The 26,348-nt window shown below is 38.6% G+C and overlaps 1 protein-coding gene across 2 annotated transcripts in view; it reads right to left on the minus strand.

Moving 5' to 3' along the window:
• Nucleotides 1–297: 297 nt before the first annotated feature.
• The window catches only part of LOC145673764 (uncharacterized), a 330,178-nt gene continuing 304,127 nt past the window's right edge, over nt 298–26,348 (minus strand). For both annotated transcript variants that reach the window (XM_081743515.1, XM_081743514.1), the window contains one exon: nt 298–565. In XM_081743515.1, coding sequence (XP_081599641.1) covers nt 491–565 — 75 coding nt within the window. In that variant the 3' untranslated portion in view covers nt 298–490. The remainder of the gene's footprint in view (nt 566–26,348) is intronic.

Below are 26,348 nucleotides of genomic sequence, written 5' to 3' on the forward strand. Positions count from 1 at the left end.
AATTTTCGTAGCAACCTGAACAGTGGTAATGATTTGTGAACTTGCGAAACATATCTCCAATGACTTCGTAATTTCTCGATTCATGAAACGAGTGCCAAAATAAAAAGTCTTTTTAGTTCGATATTGACTTATCCTCGAATGTCGTCGAGTTTTATGTTGGTATCAAAAAGACTTTAGGAAAACTATTTCGAGTTTTGTATGTGTTGCATTTTGTCAGGAAAATAATTTATTTAAGAAGATTGTGAATCACTGAGTATGTTAATAAAATACATAATGACAGAAAACATCATATTGCTGTTAGATACTTGGTTTATTTAGCTGTAAACCTGTAATTAGAGTTTAAATTTCCATTTGTTTACCCGGTCAAGTTTTCTTTCTTTTAATATAGGAACAAATATCAGAGAAGGTTAATTGAAATTAGTTCAGGTTACAAAATCAGTATTTTCTCTTCTGAAAGTCTCTTTTAATGAACGTTGTAGATCTCTCCTGATTATGGCATGTTTCTTCGATTAGTAATTTCCAGGTGAAGGGTGAGATGGCGTTGATTATCCACTCCGGTGTTCACCTGTAAATAAATAAAGAAATAAATTTACTAATTTTATGTAATTCAATTCTATTCAAACTGATACTTTGGTTAGTAGACAAAATTAAATTAGGGGCCGCGGTGGCTCAGTGGTAGAGCGTTCACCTCTGGTGTTTGGGGTGCCGAGTTCAAACCCTGCTCCCGCCAAGTGAACTTTGTGGTGGACAAACACCGTGTTCGTGGGTTTTCTCGGGGTTCTCCCGTTTCCTCCCACTTTCTTCATTCCACCATTTCCATTCATCTCTCATCATCACCGTCTCCTTTAGCCTAACCGGCATAACCGTGGGACGTAAAACTCAAAAATTCCATTCCATTACAAAATTAAATTAAATGTAAAAAATATAATTATCAATTAAAGGAAAAATTGTAAGGTACGTTTATCACATCCGTCTTCTATCTAATATGCCTTTTAATTTACTTCCACTTTTTGAAGTAAATTTTAGATTTTCAGTCGAACAGCAACTGCTTCCTTACTATTTATCGTAGGATCATAGTTCACACCTCGTGTTTTCTTTTTTCTTTTTTTAAGAATAGAGCATCCTTTCCAACGGTAGCACTCACACATCCGTATCATATACCTGAACCGAGAAATCTGGAATTTCTTCTAAAAAAAATAAAATAAAAAAATCCGAATATTTGTGCCCCTCGGGCCCAGGTTCATGCAGGGATCTCAAAAACATTGAGAAATACTCAAAGGTGTACACGATCCGTATGCCAAATTTCAATCTGATATCTTGAAAACTAAGAGCGTGAAACATTTTTGAAACTTGCTTTCAAAAGAAAATATTGTCACACCCCTCCGCCCTCACTTGGCACCATCAAGTTGACCATCCGGTTCCAAAACGCATCTGGGGTGTTCGTTGGTCTATGCTTGACTTGACCAATAAAAGAACCGGCTTAAATGCCTGTTATAGGACCTAAATAAGCGGTCAAAGACGACACTACGCTGTGGTAATAAAAGTTACCATAAATCCTTGAAGGGATATACACATAAAACACATTATTAATTTATTTATCTCTGTTAAGAACTATATGAATAAAACAGCGGTAGGCCATAGCACAAAATGATTTACATTCATGCACAAGATATTTTGCGCAGACACTGTAATTCATAATTTTTCACAATTACAGGGTTGAGTCATAAATCTTGTAGTATTCTGATACGTAACATACCTCTATTTATTACAGTACAAAGAAAGTAGCTCAATGTTCAAAGTATAGCCCCTCGTGCTGGACTGTCTGTAGCAGCGTAGCCACATTAATGCCAGTTCCTCGAGTCCAGATCGATACCACGTCTTGTCCTTAGAGACAAAGAAGCCAGTCACTGCTGTTTTCATCTACTGTTGTTTGCTGAAGCATCCAGAGGATAGTAATCCAAAGGGATATGTTCAGGACTATATGCTGGTGTAGCATCAGTTCCATGCCAACAAGTTCTTCAATTTTTCGCTGAGATTTTCGAGACAGGTGTAGTTTTGCGTTATCGTGTTGCAGCAGGGTGCGCTTTCGATTCAACTGTGCCGGATATTTCTGGCGTAGTGCAGCATACATCTGCACCAACTATTCCGAATAAAGGTCGGCACTGATGGTATAATCCTTAAGGATAAACTTGAAGTGAATTACCCTCTCATAATTCCATCAAACACAGAGCGTTACTTTATGCTCGAAACAGCCTTGTTTGACTACTGGTTCTAGAAGTTGGCCGTTGCTTAATCACTGTTTTGAACATTCAAATTCGGGAAAACACAGTTCTCATAACACGTGACAATTCCTTTCAGAAAACGCACATCACGCAGATCTTTTAGCAGTTGTCGGCAAACACCAAGTTTCCTCTCGGCCTGAGCGGCGGTCAACTCTTATAAGCACAATGCGGGAGCTTCTGATGGTTTTCCCGAGTTAATGATGATGATACAGTATATTGGACTGGGACATAACAGATGACTAAATGATCAAAGTTAAGTTGGAAATAATATTATAAATGCATTTGCGGTGACAAGCTACACCAAAATCATATATGACCTCTTCTTACTAAAGTTTTAAATCTGAATCTAAAATGGCTGACTTTAGAATCACCGCCGTGATGGTATTGTACAGCAATACATGCGGTTCTCTCTACTTCCATTACCCACATCCAAGTTATGGTGTCACTATCACAAGCCGTTGCAAACTTACATGTTACATTTGCCTCATATTTTATATTGTAAATGCATTCAAAACTTGCGGTCGCTGCAATATCATTTAATTAAGCTAATTGAATTGGTCATTGCAGAAAGGGCACATGTAAAATTTTGGTCGAAATTGTGGTAACACTAGATTCATTATCTACATAGGTAGGCCTATTATTTGCCACAAAGAGATCTCAGATATCGCCTTCTGAAGGCAGTTATTTTGAATATTAAAAACGGCGTCCAGTGCGAAAAGGGCACATGTGTAACACATGTGCCCTTTTGCACTGAACGTAGTTTGTAGCACATACTACTACTGAAGGAAACTCTTATATTGAACTCGCTGTAGATAGTCATTTGTTACACTTTTACCTCTAAAATGCGTCTTTGTGATTATATGCCTAGTACGACATGTTACGTCGTAAGTTATATCGTTCGTTCGTCGTGGATGTTGGCTCTCTGTTGAACGTGTTCATTTTGTGTTGTGATTAGTAGTGACACGGACCAAAAAACGAGCAGGAATTCGGCATACTAGAGAAATGCCATGAAACAAGCTAAAGGACTGCCACATACAGCACATTCTGGCAGTGGCACGTATATTCCAGCTGTAAGAACAGGTGATGATTGCCGGTGTAGATCAAAGTGTATTTAAAAAATTGCTAAAAGTAAGCGATGCACTATACTGGCATATTTCCTTTCATTAGAAACCAAAGATTCCCAGAATATCTATCTCCAAAGTCGGATATTCCGAGTTTTATCGATTGCAGCAGTGTCCGAGAACTCATGAAGATGTACAGAACGCATGAATGACGCCAGTGGTGACTAAGCGGAATGAAGAAAAAGACTGATATCTAAAATAATGTTGTTATTATCATATTATGAATCAAACAAGTTTTGTTTATTTTATTCGTTATGCATTTCGAGTACCGGTATATTCTTTGACTTTCTTCACGTGGCTTTGTTAGCACATTTACTCAGTCAAGTTGCAATGTTTTCTATGATAAATAAACCCATGTAAAACAAAAACCTCCGCGTTTATTATTAATAATAACCTACAGTATTGTTGGTCTTACAATAACTTAGATTGGTCATTGTATTAGAGAGTGATCTTTAAAGGCGTTTCTACGTTAAAGATTTATTAGGATACCTTCTTTCAAACCTCTATTAAATTGCCTTAGATTATGTTAAGTTAGTCTTTATTTCTCAAAGCAATTCGCGCAGCAGTATATTGTTCGTACCCTTCATAGATCATATAATATTCGTAGGTTACTAACTAATAATAGTTTGTTCCTTCATTCTCAGTTCAGTCAGTGCAGAAAGAGCACATGTGCCAAATTTCAAGCTTGTCTATTAGAAAAATGAACAAGGATCGCGAAGTATTTTTTTTTATCACAAAATAATAGCGTACCTTCACTATCAAGCCACGTGACATCATGCTATTTCAGTAACATCACACACGTACGAACTAAACGGTTTTTTTGCCTTTATCTCGAAAACATGGTTTAGTAACATGTGCCCTTTCTGCAATGAACGATCAATTTCTCTCATGGGTACCTTTGTCTGATATGGAACCGGTGAGACTCAAAAGAACCTCGGAAGTCGAAAAATACGGGCCTTCATAATCTACAGGGTGTCCCGTAATTTCTATGACAGCGTTTGGGATTTGAAAGTAGACATCAAAACAAGCAACAAATATATGGACAAAAACTCGAAAGTGATGTCATTTACGAGTTATGACCGTAGGAAATTTGGCGGCACGGAACTTATCACACGCTATAGCACAAAGATGAATGAATTTGGCACAATCGATGTAGAATTGCACACTGGAAATTATAGGCGTAGTATCAAACAATATCAAAATCAAACCTCCAGAACAATTGGTCCTACTCTCCCAAGTCAGGAGTCCATTGCATGAAGCGAATTGTGCTACAAGAGCGGCTGGAAGCAAGGCCACGAACACTGATACATGCCTCGCATAGACGCAATCGAGAACGGCTGGCATGTCTCGGATTTCCTCAGCCGCAGCTGCAATGAGTGCCACGAGATCTTCCTCCGACTCAACCGGTGTCTCACACACCAATGTCTTCATGTAACCCCACAGAAAGAAATCCAATGATGTTAGGTCGGGCGAGCGTTGTGGCCATGCTCTTGGACCACCACGGCCCATTCATCGTTGTTCAAAGGAAGTATTAAAATAATATAGGACATCCCGTGTGATGTGCGGAGACGCACCGTCGCGTTGAAACCACATGTGCTGTCTTATTCCAAGAGGAATTTCTTCCATTAACACCGACAGTATCTCCTGCAAAAAGATTAAGTAGTTGACACCGGTGAGACGCGCTGGTAGAAAATATGATCCAATTAATCGTACACTTATGGTGTCTGGCCATACGTTCACTCTGAATCGTTTCTGGAACACGCGCTCTCGAACATCATGAGGATTTTCTGCTACCTCCATGTGGCTATTATGGCAGTTAATCACACCATGCCTAGAGAAGGTAACCTAGTCAATGAATAGTATCCCTTCTAGAGATGCAGGGTCTTATTCATAACGCTGAAGAACCCACTGATAGAAGTCTACACGTGTCTCAAAATCGGTTGGACCGAGACTTTGAACTCGGGTAAGATGGCATGAATGCAAGTGTTCGTGGTGTAAACCCCGCAAAACAGTTTTCCTGCTCCCACGCAAGTCATGTGCCATGCGTCGGGTGCTCGTCAAAGGATCCTTTTCCACGCGTCAAAGCACTTACTGGGTTCAAACTGCTGAGTTCGTATACGCCTTGGAGCAACACAGTCGATTCTGTTGACTGTGAAGGTACCTGTCTCCCTAAGCCGAAGTTCTACTCTGGTAAGGATAGTACGTGACGGCACTCTACGATGTGGAAAGCGCTCAGCGTAAAGAAGTCTAGCATGCCTTCTATTACGGTGGGCTTCGCCATAAATTAATAGCATTTTTCATATTCATCAAATGTGAATTCGGCCATTGCATTAAACTGCACGACCAGTTCAAGTGTGATTGTTTGCTGGCCACAATCATAAAGCACACTATTTTAGTGTAGGGAAGATTGTACTGATAGGTGTACGTCATGTCATGCGCAGGGGCTGACAGGGTAAACTTCATACACGCCAGTTGGAAAGCCATGCGAGAAAGCGTGTCTGTTGTACCAGTTTGCTGTCAGGTTGATAAGTACACACTCTGGTAATACGGGATACGAAGTCAGACCCAGGAATAGACATGTGAAGCACTTGAAAGGTCAAACCGGTACGAATTGTTTATTAGACAGGTTATTCCTGCCTATTTACTTTTATTTCTGCTATTCGCAAAGGTGTTGAGGTGTTGTACTGTCTGCTTCTTTTCTCTCTTACAAGTTAATATGTTACGTCGAACACACACACACATACACACATTCTACTACGAACAACAAAGATGACAAATCGTGTTTTTGCCTCAGCTTATGATGAATAATGCGTCTGATGACAACCTTGAATGACAAGGCTTGCATGTTGCAGTCTTTGTGTTTTCGATGTACGCTATCTGCATTACCAAAAGACTTCATTGAGTGACATCCAAAATATAAGAAATACTTTGCGTGTCTGTCTACCACACGGTATGTGTGCAGGTCAAGCGTAGGCAAGACCCCTACTCCAGCCGCCCATCCTGGTGGAAAGTTTCCATGGTGTTGGTCATTCTCACCAGACAAATGTTGAGATACCTTCTGTAAGGCCAGGGTCATTGCTTTCCAAATCGTTGGCCCTCATTCATCCCGACCTGAGTTTTTGATATGTAATGGCCATAAATCACAAAAGTATGTAGTTTTGACGTGTAGTTCTGGTTTTGAGAGTGTGCCTAGGATATGATCGAACGTTACTTTAAAGCCCGACTTCAAAGAACGAGTTAAGAGAGACGAGACAGCGTTTTGATACAATTTTGAAACTAAGCTTGAGATATGCCTCTCATTGTTTCACGTATCCTTTGTGAGCGAGGGGTAACTCTCACTGGCTTCTAACTAAAGGGTCTCGGGTTCGCTTTTTACTTCTGTTTTCCTGGCTACTGGAATATGTCCTGCTCTGTAATATACTCTTGTGTTAGGTCATATCTTCAGCATATTTGTGTAGGACTCACGAACACATGGTGAATAGACCTTCAGACGTCCTAACTTTGTTTCACGTATCACTCCATGTAGTTTTGTGTTAGTGCAAACATTCAAACAACGTATGCCATTTCCACTGTAGGGTGCGACAGTGCACAGGACACACGACATATCGTGTCGACAGGTTTGACAACACATTAATACAGGACGTACGGAAGGTCGATCCGAGTATATGTGTCCAATTTTACACCCGTGCCCCTGACCACAGAAGCGACCGAACCAAGTGGTTACACGCGTGTGCTATACCTGGAGGTCCATTCTATCGTCTGCCAAGCGAAACTGTGTATCGTGTGCATCATGGCTCCAAAGGTGAACCGTTTTGGAAGGGCTACGTAATTGGACTTTTCCACGCCAAATATCCGGTTTCTAAAATTCAAAAGCAGTGCAAAGAAAATGGTTGTGCATTGGCTTCGACGACTATCAAGAACATAATCAAGCAGTGTAAAAAAGAAGACATACCAGGTAAGCATTCACCCACTAAGGGGTCGAGGAAGCGAGCGTGTACCACAGTGACTCCACAAGTAGCTCAGAAGTTGCGGCGAATGGCCTTACAAGAAAATCCCCCTCCGCAACGTGTGATGGCAGCTCGACTCCACATACCAGAGTCAACTGTTAACCGCGCCCTGAGTGGGAAATTAAACCTCCGGAGGGTCTTTAAAAGTCATGAACCTACCTAAGTGCGGCCCATCGCCGTGAGAGAAAGACCAACACCAGGCGCCTCTATGAACGCCATCTATCTGGGGAAAAGTGGAAGTTTGTGGCCACACTAGATGAAGCATGGGTGTATCTATCAGATTGTGGCAAAATTCGCTTGATAACTTACACTTCGCGAGATGCAAAATACCGTCCTGCGTTCATCCGTCATTGCAAAGCAACTTTCTCGAAAGGATTTATGGTTGTCGCCGGTTACTCTTATCAGGGCAAGTTAACAATTCGTCAGGTCCCTAAAAACTGTAAAATCAACTCTGAATTCTTTCAGCAACATATATTGACCCCAATTTATACAGAAGATCTGCCTCGTTTGTATGGGCATGCCATAAAGCAAGTGTCTGTGCATATGGATAAGGCCACCTCACATACATCTCGTTCTACCCAGAACTTTCTGAAGCAGATGGAGACAGACACCGGTATTCGTGCTATTCCATTTCATGATATACCAGTGAAATCACCAGATGCCAGTCCCATGGATTTCTGCGGGTTTGGTCTACTGAAAAGGACACTTTCTTCTCGTCGTGTCACTACTCTTGGTGGCCTTTGGAAAGCCTGCCGGGAGGAATGGGAGAAGATTCCACTTCCTGTACTACGTCGTAGTATTCTACAGTGGAAGTTACGGTGCAGGGCTATTGTCAGAACACATGGCCATCACATTGAGGCCAACCAATGGTGGTCCCATGGATTTTCATAAGGTTAGTGCTTTTTCAAAGTTGGACACATATACGCGGATCGACCTTCTGTAGAACATACTATTTTGTGGGTTCAGCACAAAGTGTTACGAAAACGACTCTGTACTTGTTTGTGGCACTGCCCATGGAGAGTGAAACGTTGCATGCATTAATGACAAAGTAATCTAACTCTCATTAATACACTAATGCTTTTAGAATGGTTGAAACGTGTTTACTGGTAGTTATGCAACCACTCATAGCAACCCCACAATTCTCTACAGTATCTTTGATTCCGTTTCCATTATCGACATATAAACGAATTCTACTTTAATATTAAATACTCTTTCCGTTCCAGCTCGTTTTGACCGATCTTTATTTGCAAACGTAAGCGGCAACCCGGTAAGTCCTTTGGGGAATCCCTTGCACAATTGTTCTGGAGGTTTGATTTTGGTAATGTTGGATACTATGCCTATAATTTCCTGTGTGCAATTCCACACTGACTGTGTCAAGCTCATTCGTCTTTGTGCTATAGCGTGTCAAATTTCCATGCCGCCAAATTTCTCACGGTCATAACTCGTAAATGACGCCACTTTCATGTTTTTCTTCATACATTTTGTTGTTTGTTTTGATGTCTACTCTCAACTCCCAAACGCTATTATAGGAAAAGTTGTGGAACCTGATACAGAAACTTTTCTGTCAGACAGTGGCGGCGTAAGGCAAACTGGGTGCCGGGGTCCCTTCTTGAACAATCATGGTTTATACGCTGCTATTTTTGACATTCATTTCCATAATTATTGTTCCTGTTTACTCCTCTCCCCTTTACCGTTGGTGTGTGTGATTAAACCATCTTAATCTGGGATATATTAAATAAATGGGGGGGGGGGGACATTCAGCATCCCTGTCTATATTTTTTAATGCTCAGAACCGCCTTCAGGGTGGTATCTAAAAATAAAACCGCACCAGGGCTATCATTGCGTATTTGTTTCTTTTTTAATTCATTTTTAAACAAAGGACACGATGGAAAACTATTTAGGGATTAGGGAAATTACAACCCACGACAGAAATAACATAATCTTAAGAACAAACAAAACGTAATAACGAATCCAGAATTTATCCCACACCTATACTATCCTAGTTTAAACGCGATCTGTAATTAGATGGAATAGTGGAAATAATGCTCCTAATAGTACGTTTAGAGATACATTCTCCTGTGCAATTTCTCATATGGTTAAGTTTATTCACGGTTTCTAACCTGTCTGAGTTTACGCTCCCAGCTCCCGCCCAGTTCCACCCAGCTCCCGCCTAGTGGGCATTGTGCTGAACAAACAATGTGTGTACGTTTTATTCGGGTATCGCTTGCTCCCACTTTCTTTATTCCAATATTTCTTTCATTCCCATCATCGACGTTTTCAATAGCTTACCCGGCATAACCACTACTTAAAAACAAATTTTCTTACGGCTCTTGTGAGTTCAGTATCCCTACTTTCTTCATGAAATTTGTCTGGAAACTTTCCGTTTTAACATTTAGCAAGTTGTTGGGACGTATGCAGAGGGTATGTCCTGATGGTCCTGACACTTCTCTCCAATCCCGGCTATTTTGTTTAACTTCTGCCTAACGCTACGGGCGATTTTACAGATTTTAATACAATGTGTCCTCATACGTAATTTGTCTTCTATATTATTATTATTATTATTATTATTATTATTATTATTATTATTATTATTATTATTATTATTATTACTAAATGTTTGAGATCTCAATATTACGTCCTATTCCAATGCAAATAAGCATACCGAAGTTAAGAAAAATGAAAAGAAATTTTTGGACCCTCTATAAGGATGAATTGCCTTACAAAAGATACTTTGGAAAGAAAATAGGGAGGAAAAGAAGGGTCAGCTACTGGACAATGTGAAAATCGAACCTTCGGATGCCTTAACAGAAACTAAGTAGAATTTGTCTTCATCACGATACATAATAATACCCTTTCTTTGGGTAAAAGACATTGGATTATGTATGCGTTATACTGATATTTTAACAAAATATACAAACAAATATAAAAAGAATAGTTCCTATTTGCCAATTTTGGTTGAACGAATATATGAAACGTGTTGAAAATGGCGAACGAAAATATTATTATTATTTCTAGTAAAAGTGGAAGAATTTAGAAACAATTCCACGATGACATTTCAGACAAACTTATGACTCATACTAGGCCTGAAGGATGACCCGTTTGTATTCATGAATTGTTTGCGAAACACGCGAAATTTTCAGAACGTAGGAATTGAGATCATAGACTGTGACGTCATGTTGTTAGTTTTCCCCTGTAAATGAAGTTGTTTCAACTTTAACTTATAAGAACGAAAGAAATTGACTATTTTTCATGTTATTATGCACCAGAAATATCAATATTCTAGATTATAAATTTTTTCTGAATATTCTTGGAGGGAATCGAACAGTGGATCCCTAACTCACGAAACGAATGTTCAAGCCATTCCACTGAGACGGCTCTTTTAATTAAGAGCAGTGGTCGAAGTGAGACGGTATGCGGTCGTTTTTCAGTAATGAGGACATACCGTCTCTGGTTTTTCAGTGATGAAGACAATATTTAAATAGCCGGTATGTTGAGTCAAAATCATAATAAAATATACCACCTCTGCTTTTTTTCACTTCGAACACTGAGTAAGAGTCAAGAAACACTCGTGTATGTTGCAAATTGCAAACGTTTACGATTCCAATATTTTATTAACGATGAAACACTGATTTCGGTCATGATAAAATACTATAATCCAGAGAATTCAAGTTTAAATTTTAAAAAAGACCTATAATATCTCCGTAACTTATCTCTATTATATTCGGTTATTCTAGTTTTACAGTTATTTCCAGTAACCTTGAACGACAGGAACACGAACAAAGATACATCGAGGACATTTAATATTTCAAAGCCTCTCCCACCGGGAATCGAAACTGATACCCCGCCTACTAAACTATCTGATGGGTGGGGTACCTGGTTCGTTCCCATGGCAAATAAGCTTGAGACGGACAACATCGTGCTCGTTGGTTTTCTCGGGACACTCCCACTTTCTCATTCCACCAATTCGTCCATCATAATTCACTTGCTTCAATCATAGTCTTCCTCACCTAACAGGCATAATCATAGGCGCCGACTTTGGGGGGCAGGGCACTTTTGCCCCCCAATATTTAAAGGTGGGGTCCTCGCCCCCCCAATATAATCCAGTTGAGGAAGAATTACCAAAGAGGAGCAAGAATTTCTGTCGTAAATTACGTCGTGCCTTTAATTCAATATTAGGAACAGCCTTCTTATTCGATAAAAAGCACCGTTTTCAAATCGGCGTTTAACCTTTTTAGGATTTCCACTTTTTGAGGTAAATTTTAGACTTTCACTCAAACAGCTACTGCTTCCTTACTATTTATCGTAGGATCGTGGTTCATACCTCGTTTTTCTCAGGATATATCATAGTTTCGAATGGTATCACTCTCTTGTCCGTATTATACACCAGAAATAAGAAAATTGAAAAAAACATAAGATTTTTTTTTAAAAAATCGAAATTTTTATGCCCCTCTGGCCCGGGCCTGGGTTCACGTAGGGATCTGAATCTTTTTTTAAATTCTTGTTATATACATAATACGTGCGCAAAATTTCGTTCTTGTATCTTGAAAACTGAGGTTGGGAGAAATTTTGGGAAGTCTGATATCTTTTCATATATGTATATAAATAGAGGAAGTTCGGGTATTATGGAATAGTCGGATAATATGGAATACCTCATTAGCTCGCCTGTGATGTGTTGCTTCCAAGCGGAGAGGAAAGAAACTACTACCTCACGTCCCCATGATGCCCTACAGTCAGTCTCCATGTGATTGTGACATTCGTTGTGTTGGTAGACGTGAAAATCTGATTTCTTATTCAGGAATACTTTTACATGTAAGTGGTTTGCAACCTGTATTTTCCTATTGAAATGTAATAGAACAACAATTCTTTATTTACTATGACCCTGGATATACAGAGTGGTAGTTTGATAAGCGCCATTATCCTATACGCCTTCGAATCCGTTTAACAGCTCTTTCGTTTCCAAGCTGACGTGGAGGGCAATATGGAATACCCGCGAGAAAAGCATGGTATTCCGTATTCCGTATGGTATTCCGATTACAAAAATATCTATCGGTATTGAGCAAATAAACATACATTTATGATAACAACAATGTTAAGTGTATTTTTTATTACAGCAAATTGTCTGATATAAGGGGTGAGCTTGGGTCCAGCGTTCTTCATGTTTAATGTGAGCACACAATGACTGTCCCGATCCTGAAGCAGAGTATTATATTTATGACTTTTGCAAGTAATCACATTCAGTTATGGCTTGGCATTCAGAATTTTCATATATTGTCACTATATTCATTGCATGTTCAACAGAAAACTTTTTTCTTTTCTATATAGCATTTGTATTCCATATTACCCGACTATTTCATATTACCTTCCAAAGTTGTTTCTTTACAAATTATACATTTTACCCACCCCTGTAACGAAAATTCTTTATCAAGATATACATAAATAAAGCCAAATATGTAAGGCGTATACTTGTTTTCCTTTTTGTTTCAATGTGCAATTATTAACTGAGTTACAAGCAAAACAAAAATGGTATTCCATAATAACCGAACTTCCTCTATATATACGTAGGTATAAAATATTTAAAAAGAGCTCCTCCGTGGCTATGTGGTTAGCGTACGCGCCTTTGGCGTGGGAGACCCGGGTTCGATTCCCGGCGGGAGCTCATGTGGTTCGGATTCCACGTTAATCAGTAGGTCCACGTCTCATATAGCCTCGCTGCTGAAAGGGACGCTAAACTAAAATCAACTCAACTCAATATTTAAAAAATTGTACTGCGTCATTCATATTTAGCCTAGAGTCATGGTTCAAACGCCATTTTCTTCAGTATAATAAGCCCTTTCCAATGGTATCACCCACATGTCCGTATCATACACCTAAACCAGATAATTAGGGAAAAACTCGGAAGTATTTTTGCAAATCCAACCAAAACATTTTGCTTCTCTGGCCTAGGCCTGGCTTGACGTAGTGATCTGATTTTTTTCTTAAAATACATTGTTATGTACATAATACGTGTGCAAAATTCCAATCTTGTATCTTAAAAACAAATGGCAGAAAAATTGTTGAAAGTCTGAATTTAGGCTCTCTCTTTATACACACACATACGTATATACTTATTATAAAAATTTACTGTGTCATTACTGTTTAGGCTAGAGTCATGGCTTAAACGTTATTTTCTTTAGTATAACAAGCCCTTTCAAACGGCGCCACACACATGTACGTATCGTATTCCTGAATCGGAAAAATCGGGAAAACTGATTTTTTTTCTAAAAGAAATCATCCCCTCGGAATATTTGCGGCCCTCGTGCCCGGACTCGGCTTCACGTGGACATTTCAGAAAAAATTGAGAAATATCCAAAGGTACATACAATTCCAATCTGATATCGTGAAAACTACAGGCGTGAAAAAATTTTGAAATTTGCCTTAAGAAAAAGGAAAAAGTCACGCCCTTTCGCACCCACTTGACGCAGCCAAGTTGACCATCTGGTTCCAAAACACATCTGGGGTGTTCTTTGGTCCATCCTTGACTTGACTAATAAAAAAACGACTTAAGTACCTGTTATAGAACCTAAATAAGAGGTCAAAGACCATAGTACGCCATGGTATCAAAAGTTACCAAAAATCCTAAAAGGGTTAATAGAGCACTGAAGCTTCAATCAACACTATGGTAACACTGATATGAGAAGTGAAGATCAATGTGGTGAAGTGAAGTTCCCAGAATTTGAACTTGAATTTGTTTTAATGCGTTCTCACAAATTTGACTTAGGTCATGAACTTAGCAGCGGAGCGGATGCAGCAGACCGAGATCTGGAGGGAAGGGGGCCTTTATCCAGCAGTTGGTAGAAAACGGCTGGATATGATTATATATTTATTCATTGTTTTGGCCCCCCCAATATTTTCTTCAAGTCGACGCCTATGGGCATAATTGTTGGACATTAAACTTAAAGATTTCATTTTCAAGCTGTTAACCCAAACCAATCCGAATCGAGAAACGTGTTTTCACAAAAAAATAAATAAATAAATAAAATAAAGTATAAAAACATGGGGAATCGTAATTCCATTCAAAAGTGAAACAGCAGACTCATAATACCTTAACTTAAAAGAAACAACTACATATCGTTTGGAATTTTCCAAAATATGTACGGATATTCCGAAAAGTACCAATCAGAGTTGTAGTGGGTCATTGAGTCGGTGTGTCAGTGAGTTAAATGGGTCGAGTTTTCTGAGTGTCAGTGGGTTGTGGGTGAACAGCATGTGACCCGCTGCGACCCACCACCCACCGTAACCCACTGCGACCCACCACCCACTATGACCCACTGCGACCCATCACGCACCGATCCACTTTGCCCACTGCATTGTAGACAGTATCTTCTGAACAGCATGTTTCTTTTAACACTCGACCCTATACTAGCCTTGGAAACTAGAAACACGTTTCTGATTGGTTGCAGTTTGCGACTGTCCAAACCAGGCCCGCAAGAAGAGGGGAACTAGGGGACCTGGCCCCCTAAACTTTTTGCGGCACCTCCAGACCTTAACACAGAAAACACAATTTAGATATGTGTAAGAGAATTTTTAATCACTTCCCCCTAACATATTCATGGCTCCTCTAAACTTCTGTGGGTGGATGCGGGCCTGGTCCAATCCTTCTGGTATGTATTGTGTATTATAGTTGTAATAGAAGAAAATTGTCACTTTTTTGGAATTGGAGAAGAAAATTGAAGAAGCAGTTGAGGTTAAATTTATACCATGGCATTCAAGGTGGAACTAAACGAGCTCTGCGGGGCTCTAATCCGTTCCTACTACTACTACTACTACTACTTCTTCTTCTTCTTCTTCTTCTTCTTCTTCTCCTCCTCCTCCTCCTCCTCCTTATACAGTGGAATTGTATAGCAAAACTGCACACGTAACGTAAGTAAATCACTTTTTGAGTATTATTTTTTTTTATAAAAATAAAAAAATCCTTGGCCCGGGTTTGAACCCACACAAAAAGCAATTAGAAATACTAGCGCATTGCGCTAGTACGCACGGCTACTTTTTTTAAAAATTCTTTATTAACAGTTCTATCACATGTACATTGGACAGTTATAAAAGCAATACAAGAGCGAGTTGATTAAAAAAAAACTGGTTATAAATCTGAAAAGTTTACAGAATTGTTATGGAGCTAAGACAACAAAATAATTTGCGAAGTGTTGTTTATACTGCACATTCATTTGCTGCAAATGGTACCTTAAATAAGACAAATACACATCGACATGATATGGTCGATGTGTGGTGAGCACATAAAGAAGCGTATATGCAGCGAGCCAGACTACACTGTTATTTTTTGTTTTAGGAAAATAGTTAAAATCTGGATATATCAGAACATTAGTAGCAGTAATATGAGATGGTGAAGAATGACAAATCTTACTTATGAGTGTACTAAATTTGGTCCATATATGTTGAATCTCTGTACAGTATTGGAAGCGATGCTCAAGAGTATCTATATTATGACAGTAGTCACACAGATTACAAGACACTATACCGAGCTGATATAGTCTGTCTCGCGTTTCGTATTTATTATTAACGATAAAATACCAAAGAGATTGTTGCTGGGTAGTTAAAAAGGGTGCATTAATATTTTGCCAAATATAATTCCAATGAAGTTGTGGTTCTTTCAATTGAATGTGGGGCGTGACGATATGTTGCGTTCTGAGATAATGTCGGTAGAGTGCTTTGACAGGCATTAACTCAATTTGTGCTCGTTCAATTAATGCATAAGCGATATCTAAGACGGGTTCACACAAGTGTGGGAATTTAATTCCCCAAGGAAAAATATGAATCGGAGCTTCAAGGTCAATGCAACCTAAACATGCGGAGAGAACAGATGACGACACACTGACCCTATCGTTCGTAAACAATTCAATGCTTCTTTTCAGCAGTAGTGATTTTGCCTGGAGGGCTATGTTTACATAAGCTACGCCACCCTGAGCTGGTAAAAGCTCAAGTTGATCACGTGCAATTCTCAACAGCTTGTGTTTCCACAGAAAGAACAAAGCGTGACTGTTGAGGAAGTTACAGTGAGCAAAGAAAGTATTCGTCCGGCCAGAACTGAAGTGTTTGTATGCATATAATTTGCATTCAACTCAGTAATAAAAGCAAGAACGAAACACAAATATTTCATTACACTATCTATATATTTACTAAACATAGAAAGTAAGTTATTTTACATTCGAAGCATACGAAAATGTACAAATAAAATAAAATAAACATATTTCACGCCAAAAAAGTATTCGTCTACAAAGAAACATTATTCATCTGCAATGGCTTAGATTGTCGTCCCCCAAATTTTAATACTTTGTGGGTTCTTCTTTTTGCCGTATGACCTCCTGCAACCTCTTTGGCATTGATCTAACTAAATTTTCTGTTGTTGCCCTGGTAATTTTTCTCGATTCCGTCAACAATGCGTTTTTAAGGTAAGTTTTATTTGAAATGTAGTGTTTTCGTATGTTTGTTTCCAATGTGTGCCATAGATTCTCAATTGGGTTTCTGTCCGTTTTTTGTGGAGGGGATTCCATCCACTTTGGAGTATTGTATAACAGCCACAGCTCCGTATTCAGGGCAGTGAGTTTCGGGTCGTTATCTTGCGTGAATATGTAATCCCTTACTAGCCCCATTTGCTCAACACTCGTGAGAAGATGTTTCTTCAAGATGTTGATATATGCTATATGATCCATTATTCCCTCAATGAAACAGAATTCCCCAACCCCGTTCGCACTCATACACCCCCATACAAGTACTGATCCGCCCCCATGTTTCACTGTAGCTGTAAGATTTTTTTCCTCCAGCTCACAATTCTTTTTTCTCCATACTAGAACTCGTCCATCTGATTGAAACAAATTAAATTTGCTTTCATCAGTGATAACCACCTTTTTCCAGAAGTCGAATGTCTCGTTTCTGTGTGATTTTGCATACTCCTGGCGCTTCTTTCTGTTGGTTTTCCTGATATGGGCCATTCCACGCGAAAGTGAGCCTGAACCCAAATTTTCGAAAACTGTCAAAACCAATGCATTTTTACGTATATATGAACTAAATAGAACGAAATTTACTTTTTCACAAAGAAAAACTTATTTATACTTAGAATTCACGTAAAATTTTAAGTCTAAGTTGTGAATTTGTAACATGTCAGCTGCGAGGAAATTTTTTATTCTTGTAATCGGCAACATTTTACGGTATATTGTGCATGTTTGGCTGAAGTAACTCCGAGCTATTCAAGATGCTTCTTTTTGCTACAAGCTGCAGTTGAAAAAGTGTTTACAGGATAAAAATTGTTTATAATATCATTAAAGATATAAACGTCAACTTGAGTGTCCTGCCCGTGACAGAAAACTACCAAAAGTTAATGTACTGAATTACTAAATTTGAGAATGTGGTTCGTACTTAGTAGAAGTAACAATTTGCACGTGTACTTCACACGTACCAAATTTTGGACTAATGCTATAAATATATTTCGATTTATTTCACTTTGAAAACTTGTCCTGCCCGTGACAGTGGGCATGCCACTGGTGGGATAGTTTGTGTACATTGGTTATTTATGATAGAAAATGATTCCATGTGCACTAAAATAAAGTTTTCTAAGCATGAACATTTTTTACTTAAATAGAGGATTATCTATTACTGTCAGTATGATGTTTTAACTTAAAATAAGTTTCATATAAATATTATCATTAGCGTCACCTTTTTGTTCGTTTCAAGGGAGAAGTGGATGGGATTGGAGTACGTACAAAAAGGCCAGTATGGAACTTTGTGAAACAAAAAGTAATTGTAGAATGTGCTGCTGATTTCGTAGTAGCTTTAAGCTCTTCGTTTCAAAATATATCGGTTTTACTACTAAAGTACGGGACAAGAATAAACGACCAAAAATGCCATTAGTTTTAATGGTATTTTTGGTCGTTTATTCTTGTCCCGTACTTTATCATCAACAGAAATTGAAAGGAAAAAGACGCTTTGAATAAAAGACGGGAAAATGCTCTAGTCAATTGAATGTCTCCAATCAAAACAGTTTTTCCCTGCAATTTGACAATTTGGTAGTTCGTCGAACTTTTAAATCAAAGCTTCATCCGTGTAAAATCTTTAAATTTCTAACAGACTTTTATTCAGATTCTGAAAATGATGATTTCGAAAGCCATGAAGCTATCCTGAGGGACGACTTAGGTGTGCATGTTAACAAGGCTTGTGTTAGGCCAGCTGTTGAAGATATAACACAAGGAACATTTTTGTTGATTAAATTTTTCTCTAGTGGACAGAAGAAGAGAACATAAACATGCAACCAACGCACAAAGCCCAGTGGAAGAGGACGAAAAAGTCAACGAAATTCGTATGAAGACCGTAAGCGATTTCGGTAAAAATTTTCAAGACTGTTGAAGATGTGTCTTACGTGCATTTCGATCAAATAATACATGTGATACCAGCAGTGCCGTGCCGTGAGGGGAAGGGGCGAGCGGGGTGATGGCCCCGGGCGTCAAAGTAAGGGGGCGCAAAATTCAGGAAGAAAAAATAAAAGATATATATGAAATGGAAGGAGAAAAGTATTAAAAAGTGCTCAAAATCAAGGAAAAGCAGGGTTTATTTTTGAAAATTTTCTTACGCGTCGCGCCAACCATGGTGACGCTTTGGTCTGTCTTTGGTCTGGTCTGTCGACCTCACTCATATTTACGGGGCGCCGTTGCGACGCGTCGTATACTCTCGCCCCGGGCGCTGATTTTCCACGGCACGGACACTTATTTTATATACTGTTAGACAGTGTTTGGTACGAATTTCCCTACAAGGTTGGTGTAAATGGGCAAATAAAGCCATTTCCTAAAGTGTAGGTGGTGAGAATTAAGTGTACGACATATTTTTATGTGATAAAAGCGAGCCTCAAGTAAAGTAAATAGAATTAGTTGTGTACAATACTATAACAGAACAGCAGAAATTGACTTATTTTCTATTTTATTTCATTTTTGAAATCATTCTTATTGAGATTTTGTGTGTTGATTCACACGGTGTCCTGCCCGTGACAATCATGTGTCCTGCCCGTGACACAGTAAAGTTTAGTTTATTTATCAATATAAATGTTTGGCAAATTTCTCTTATGTGAAGTTTGTTTTAAAATTTCATCATTTATACATTTCCGTTTAAATAAAAACATTTTGAGCTAAGAATTCACAGAGTTTTGTAACATTCACTTGGTGTGTGGAAAGTCACTTCTCTTTTTTGTCCCCGCCCGTGACAGACGTTCAGGGATTAATATTTTTTACTCCAAATGGAAAAAAATACTGAAAATATCAGCTACATATACTCCTAAGTCTGTACTGCTCATATATCATACAATTAGCAGAATTTATGTTGTACTTTTAGAAATATACAACTTTAAAGCATCAAAAATGTAGTGTAAATGTCCTGCCCGTGACGATGGAATGGCCCATATATGGTTTTCTGCGGGCTGTTCGGGCTCTATATCCAGCTTCATGGAGGGCGTTTCTCACAGTTTGACCTGACACTTTCTTTCCAGACTCTTGTTCAAGCTCCGCAGCTATGACCGGTCCACTCATTTTCGGAGTTTTCTTAACTTTACGTAAGATGAGACGTCTATCTTGCTTAGTTAGTTATGATGGACGCCCCGATCTCGGTATGTTTTTGTCTTTTAAACTTGTATATAAAGCTTTTAATGGTGGTAATAGGCCTACCAATCATATTACTGATCTCACTAAAGGATTTACCCTTACCAAACAATCGTTTCATTATTCGTCTTTCCTCTTCACTTGTTTCTTTTGATTTTCGGCCCATTCTGTCTCCCCTGGTTGATTTCTGTTAGTTGTTCACTCCAACAGCAGCAGCACACACACACTTCGATTAGAGTTCACTAACTGACACAAACGTCTGCAAATAGTACCAAAAGGCACGCGTTACGAAGGGTATGTTGCTTCAGGTAGGTACAAGACGAATACTTTTTTGGCAGTAAATGTGACCTCTCTCTGCTTTATTGTGGCCTGTAGAAAACGAAAGACAAAGTTTCATTTCTTTCTTTCTTTATTTTATGCTGGGACGTGTAGACGAACCTACGGGCATATTATTGTGTGATAAAGTCTTCGTTCCTTAAATATATGATTCGATTTATATTGTATGCGCTTTCAGACGAATAATTTTTTTTGCTAACTGTATATGTTTTTGTGGGAAGAGGGAAAATCTGACAGAAGTACCACAAAAGACTCAATGCTTTTTGTTTGAGAAATGCATTCTTACTGATCATGTTCATATTGCGAGGCTTATGCTGTATTAAAAGACCACGTATTTTGTTTGCAACTATGTCAGATTTGTAGTGAATGGTTTGTTTGGTGTTATTGAACCATTCAATACCTAGGATTTTAACTGAGTCAGCAATCGTATAGTGCGAACTGTATGTAGTCCGGTATTCGGGGTGTATACATAGTAGTTTTGTTTTGTCTTTATTTAAAATCGCTCCAGAAATTTGTTGATACCTGTGTAAAAGGCTCTGAATATCTTCTAAGGTAGAAATACTGTTAACATAGAAATGAACGTCATCAAGATAACTTGCGACAGAAATGGAAGCTTGATAAACTTGTATGCCAGTGAGTCTGGTTTGTGCCGCGTATATGAGAGGTGCAACCGAGAAACTGAATAAAAGGCTCGACATGCTATCACCTTGAAGAATACCATTACAGAAAGGAATGACACAACTGAGACTACCATTGAGTTTTAATTTAGTTGTCCTGTTATGATATACTCCTTGGAGCATGGTCAAAAAGGCGCCATTGAAACCAAATTTTTGTAGAACTTTAAATAGATACTCGTGTGATACCCTATCAAAAGCTTTCGAGAAATCGGTAGATAAAATAGCAACGGGCGTAGGAGAGACAGTCTCATGATAGGCTATAAAATCTCTTATGTTAGCTAAGGCTTCATGAATTAAAGCTTGTTGCCCATGTCCATATTGACAGGAACTTAATAACTCTCCCACATATTGTTTCATACGAAGCGCGAGACATCGTGTTAAAATTTTTAAGTCCGCACTTAAAAGGCTGATAGGACGATAATTGTCTATGAAGTTAGAGTTAGGCAGTTTAGGGATTAATACAGTAATACCCGTGGATAGAGATTCCCCTAAGGTACAGGTATCTCGATATTCATTGAAGAGGTCCGTAAGAAACGAGGCAAGAATATCAATGAAAGTAATATAAAATTCTAATGGTAAAGAGTCAATACCAGTAGATTTACCACGTTTCCCTAATTGAATTGCTCTCTTGACTTCATCAAGTGTGAAGGGACTGTTGAGATACTCTTGAGCATTTACATCTAGGTTTAGAGGAATAAAGTCCAAAAGAGATTCATCTTCATTATGTACGTTAGGTTTTGTATACAATTGTTTATAATACTGAACAAATTGGGGAAGTACCTGCGAACCTTCATAAATTTGGCCATCCTTGCCCTTAATAGAAGAAAACTTTTGTTTGCCTCTGAGTCGTTCTTTGTGAATTCGCACGATGTTAGCTTGTTCCGTGTCATCGGCCTGAACAAGTTTGCTTCTAACAAAAAAAAACCGCGCATGCGTTGTTTATGCAACGACAATAAATGCGCTTTGATTTCTTGAATTTGAGGCCTGACCGGACGGCCTCGTAATTGTTCTTGCATGTATTCTTTGAGAAGACTAGAGTAATAGTTGTATTGAGTATTGTATGCCTGGGTCCGTTGAATACAATATTGTTTACTTATGGATCGAAATCTAGGTTTAATTCGCTTGTCCCAAAAATACATAAGTTTGCCCTGATAGCGTGATATTAACGGAAACAAGATCCGCCATTCCTCTCGAATCAAATGCTGATACTCAGGGTCCATAAGTATAGAGGTGTTAAAATACCAAAGGGGACTACTTCTCAAAAATTTGGATACTGGTAGGTTTATTCTCATAATTAGAGCATAGTGATCACTGAAACAAACAGGTTCGAGCTTAATATTGCGCACTTGTGCAACAAGTGAGCGGCTTATGTAAAAACGGTCCAAGCGACTAGATGATTCTGAAGTATGAAATGAGTGACCCGGTTCAGCGGGTCGAAAATGACGCCACACATCCACTAAATCATACGTATTTACTATGCGCTGGAGTTCGGGAGAAAAGTTAAAGTTCGGAGTCTGGTCAATGGGTTGTAAAACGGAATTAAAATCTCCACCTAATATACAAGGCTGAGTACCATTAAATAGAGCCTGAGCAAGGTCAGTGTTGAAGAAATCTTGGCGCTCTCTCTTGTTATGAGAACCAGAGGGGACATAAATATTACATAATTTGATGCGTTCAAGCATACCAAGGGAGATTCGTTCATTTGGGTAATCATTAATTGTCTTAAAAGCTAGATCACTACGATAGATAATTGCTGTACCTAGCCCATTCTATGTAAAACGAGAATAGCATGTATGATTGGAAAGAGAACCATATTCTGGAAGGGCCACTTCTTGAGCGAACAACACATCAATATCTGCTTTGTAAATAAAATCTCTTAACGCTTCTTGTTTAACAGGAGAAGTAAATCCATTTAGGTTAATGGTGGCAAAACTAAAACTATACATAAACAAAAAGAAAGTGAAACGAAGTAGTAAACACTGCATAAAGGGCTGAAAATGATACCACAATAATACAAAGAAGATAATTATAAATCTTCCCCAACAGGGGTACCAGCTTTCAACTTTTTCAAGGTGGCCCGTGTTCGTGCACCTGAAACAGGTGTAACATCTGAAGAACGACCTCCTTTAGAAGTTTTTGAAACTCCAGTAACAGTTGCCTTTAATTTGGAAAGTTTACGTTTTTCATATACAGGGGCACTAAGATCGGATTCACTGGCGGAATCACTTGTGAGTGATTGCACATTCCGGTCACGGGTGGTATTCGAGTCGGCTACCAATGGCACAACAGACTGATTATCGTGGTCCAAGGGAGCACTAGAATCCATTTGTAAATTATTTACTGACTGTTGGTCACCTACCTGAGCTAGTTGTCCTTCCTTGAGAATTTCTTGGGCCTTACATTCAGGAGTAGACTGAGGTACTGCAGTAGATTCCAGAGGGGCAATAACTTCCGGGTCAGTAGTACGATCTTCTTCCATTTGTAGGTCGGGGCGAATGACGGGATCGTGGGATGTTTCAGGTGCTGGAACGTCATGACTTGAAGAAATACCAGGGTGAGCAGAAGTGAGCAGAGGAAATTCCGTATAGTTATCAGTATGCAGAGACACCTTTTCATGTGGGAGATTATAAGGGGTACGAAGCGGTGGCAGTGGAGAACTGCGAACTGGCGGGTGAACTTTGAAGGGCGGACCTTTTTTTCGGGGGCATTCTTGAACAAAATGGTCCTGTGAATTGCACAACGCGCAAGTTTGGATTTGACCGGAATAACTACAGAAGAGGCGCAAACCACACACAGTAATAAATGAAGGAATATTTTGTTTAACCTTCATTTTAATTAATTTACGTCCAGTACGGGTGACATAGACATGATCCGCAGAATACTGTTCGTCTAGGATTGACTGTATTTCACCATACTGAGAAAACACTCGTGTTAACTGTTGATTACTAAGTTCCATGGGGCACAAAGACACCTTAACGACGGTAGTACTGTTGTCAGCGAGATCAATAGGAAGTAAATATTCCTTGTCACTATCGGTGAATTTGACTTCACCATGAGTAAGAGATAGAATTCGTTCACACAAAACCTTGTTGACTAACTTAATATACAGTTGTTTCTTGATATAGTCCAGTTCAATGCTGTGTATTTGATCTATGGTTAGTTTAAACGTGCTTCGGATCCATTCATGGACAAAAATTGTAGAATGCTTTTGACTTACTTGACCAAAATTTATACGTAAGGTATTTTCACGTAAACAACTCATGTCGAAATTTCGTCGTAGAACGACCACAAAATCACTCGAAGAAATAAATATATGAAGAGCTAGAAGACACTAATAAATTCAATATCCCACTAAGATAATCGCACAATAAAAAACTTAAATCGACTCGTCGTGTGTTACAACACTAACAGCGAGCGAGAGACTGCTACTAAGACCGCCAGTAACAACTATTTGATTACTGCTGTATTTATATATATTACGTGGCGAGGCATTGATAAGTGCAAATAACCAAAACCGCGTATTTAGCTCCTATAACTAGGGTAGAACGTGATTTAAAAATATGCCTCTGTACACTGGTGAATTTGTCTACGTTTTACTTTCAAGGCCTCAATTTCCCTTTTTCATTCATTTCCGTTTACTTACCTGAGATGAATATCTCTAGGTGAAAAAAAGAAGAGGCATTTTTGGATATTGATATTTGTAATTGTAGCAATAGCAATAGGACTTATACTACTACTTGGCTTCCGAGACTATGAGCTTTTAGAGGAGTTAACTACAAGAATAAATACATTTTTGAACCACAGTAATATGTAAATTATTATATAAAAAAGAAGTAACTATGTGTGCCTAATCATTACGGCCAAATTGCAGCTAAATGAAATGAATTTTGATATATAGTTATGCCTTAATTCAAACTTGGATATTATCATATTGCTTTCATTATAATAATATCCTAAGGTATAGTGGGGATCCGAATTTTTGCGAAAACTTTGAGCCGTTTACAAGCCGTTCAACTTACGGAGCTGAAATTCAGTATATTAACTCTTTATTGAAAATGAACAGAACGTCTTCTAGCATTTTTAAAACTTCTCCTTTATGGGGAGGAGCGGCACTTTCTATATATGGTAAATTGATAGTGGGTTAGTTTGTATAAATAATCGAAAACGATCGATATTAGTTGAGACACAAAAAATACAGTGCTTCGCATCATGTATCCATATATGCTTACCATCAGGGGCGGATCCAGGACGCACTTCTGCGGGGGCGGTGGGATGTAATACTGATACTTTTAAGAGCTCCGAACTCTGGGTTTTATTTATATATAAAATAAGAAAGTTTCCTCTTCTGAAGGGCGATCGTCCCCCTGGATCCGCCCCTTCTTACGATGCGCTTTCTACTATAACAATTGCTGAAGCTTGTTTATTATATGAGGGCTTAGAACACAGGGCAATCAACCCATAAAGTTGTGAGAAAAATAGACATAAAATTTGTAATATAAGCTTCTGTACGTTGGTGTACTTACCTTGATTTGGGACTTTAAAAATTTCATCCGTTTTTCCACTGAAAAGTATCGATAATACAACAAGGAAATAATTAGACCATGATGATTTCATTGAAATTCATCCTAATTTTACCCATGACAAACTTTACCATTTTATATTGTAAAGATTAGATCCATCGTTATTGTAACAGAGCGGTGCTTGAATAATTGGCGGTAGAAATTGACCAACGAAATCTCTGGGTTAACTGGTTTGGTTTAGGTTAAAACTTGAAACAGAATGTGTCCGTTTATTTCAGAAAACGAACAGTAATTTCGTTCAGTTTTGTTTGAAAACAGACACTATATTGCCACTTTTCAGAATATCCGTATATATTTTGCAAAAGTTCCAAACGATATGTAATGGTTTCGTTTTAAATTAAGGTATTATGAGTCTGCTGTTTCACTTTTGAATGGAATTACGAATCCCCATGTTTTTTATACATATTTTTTTGTGAAAACACGTTTTTCGATTCGGATTGGTTTGGATTAACAGCTTGAAAATGAAATCTTTACGTTTAATGTCCAACGATTATGCCTATTATGTTTAGGAAGACTATGATTGAAGCAAGTGAATTATGATGGACGAATTGGTGGAATGAAAAAGTGGGAGTGTCCCGAGAAAACCTATGAGCACCATGTTGTCAGTCTCAAGCTTACTTGCCTTGGGAACGAACCAGTTACCCCACCCATCAGATAGTTCAGTAGGCGTGGTCTCAGTTTCGATTCCCGGTGGGAGAGGCTTTGAAATATTAAAT

Source organism: Thermobia domestica, chromosome 17, assembly GCF_964235325.1.
Source record: "Thermobia domestica chromosome 17, izTheDome1.hap1.1, whole genome shotgun sequence".
NCBI lineage: Eukaryota > Metazoa > Arthropoda > Insecta > Zygentoma > Lepismatidae > Thermobia > Thermobia domestica.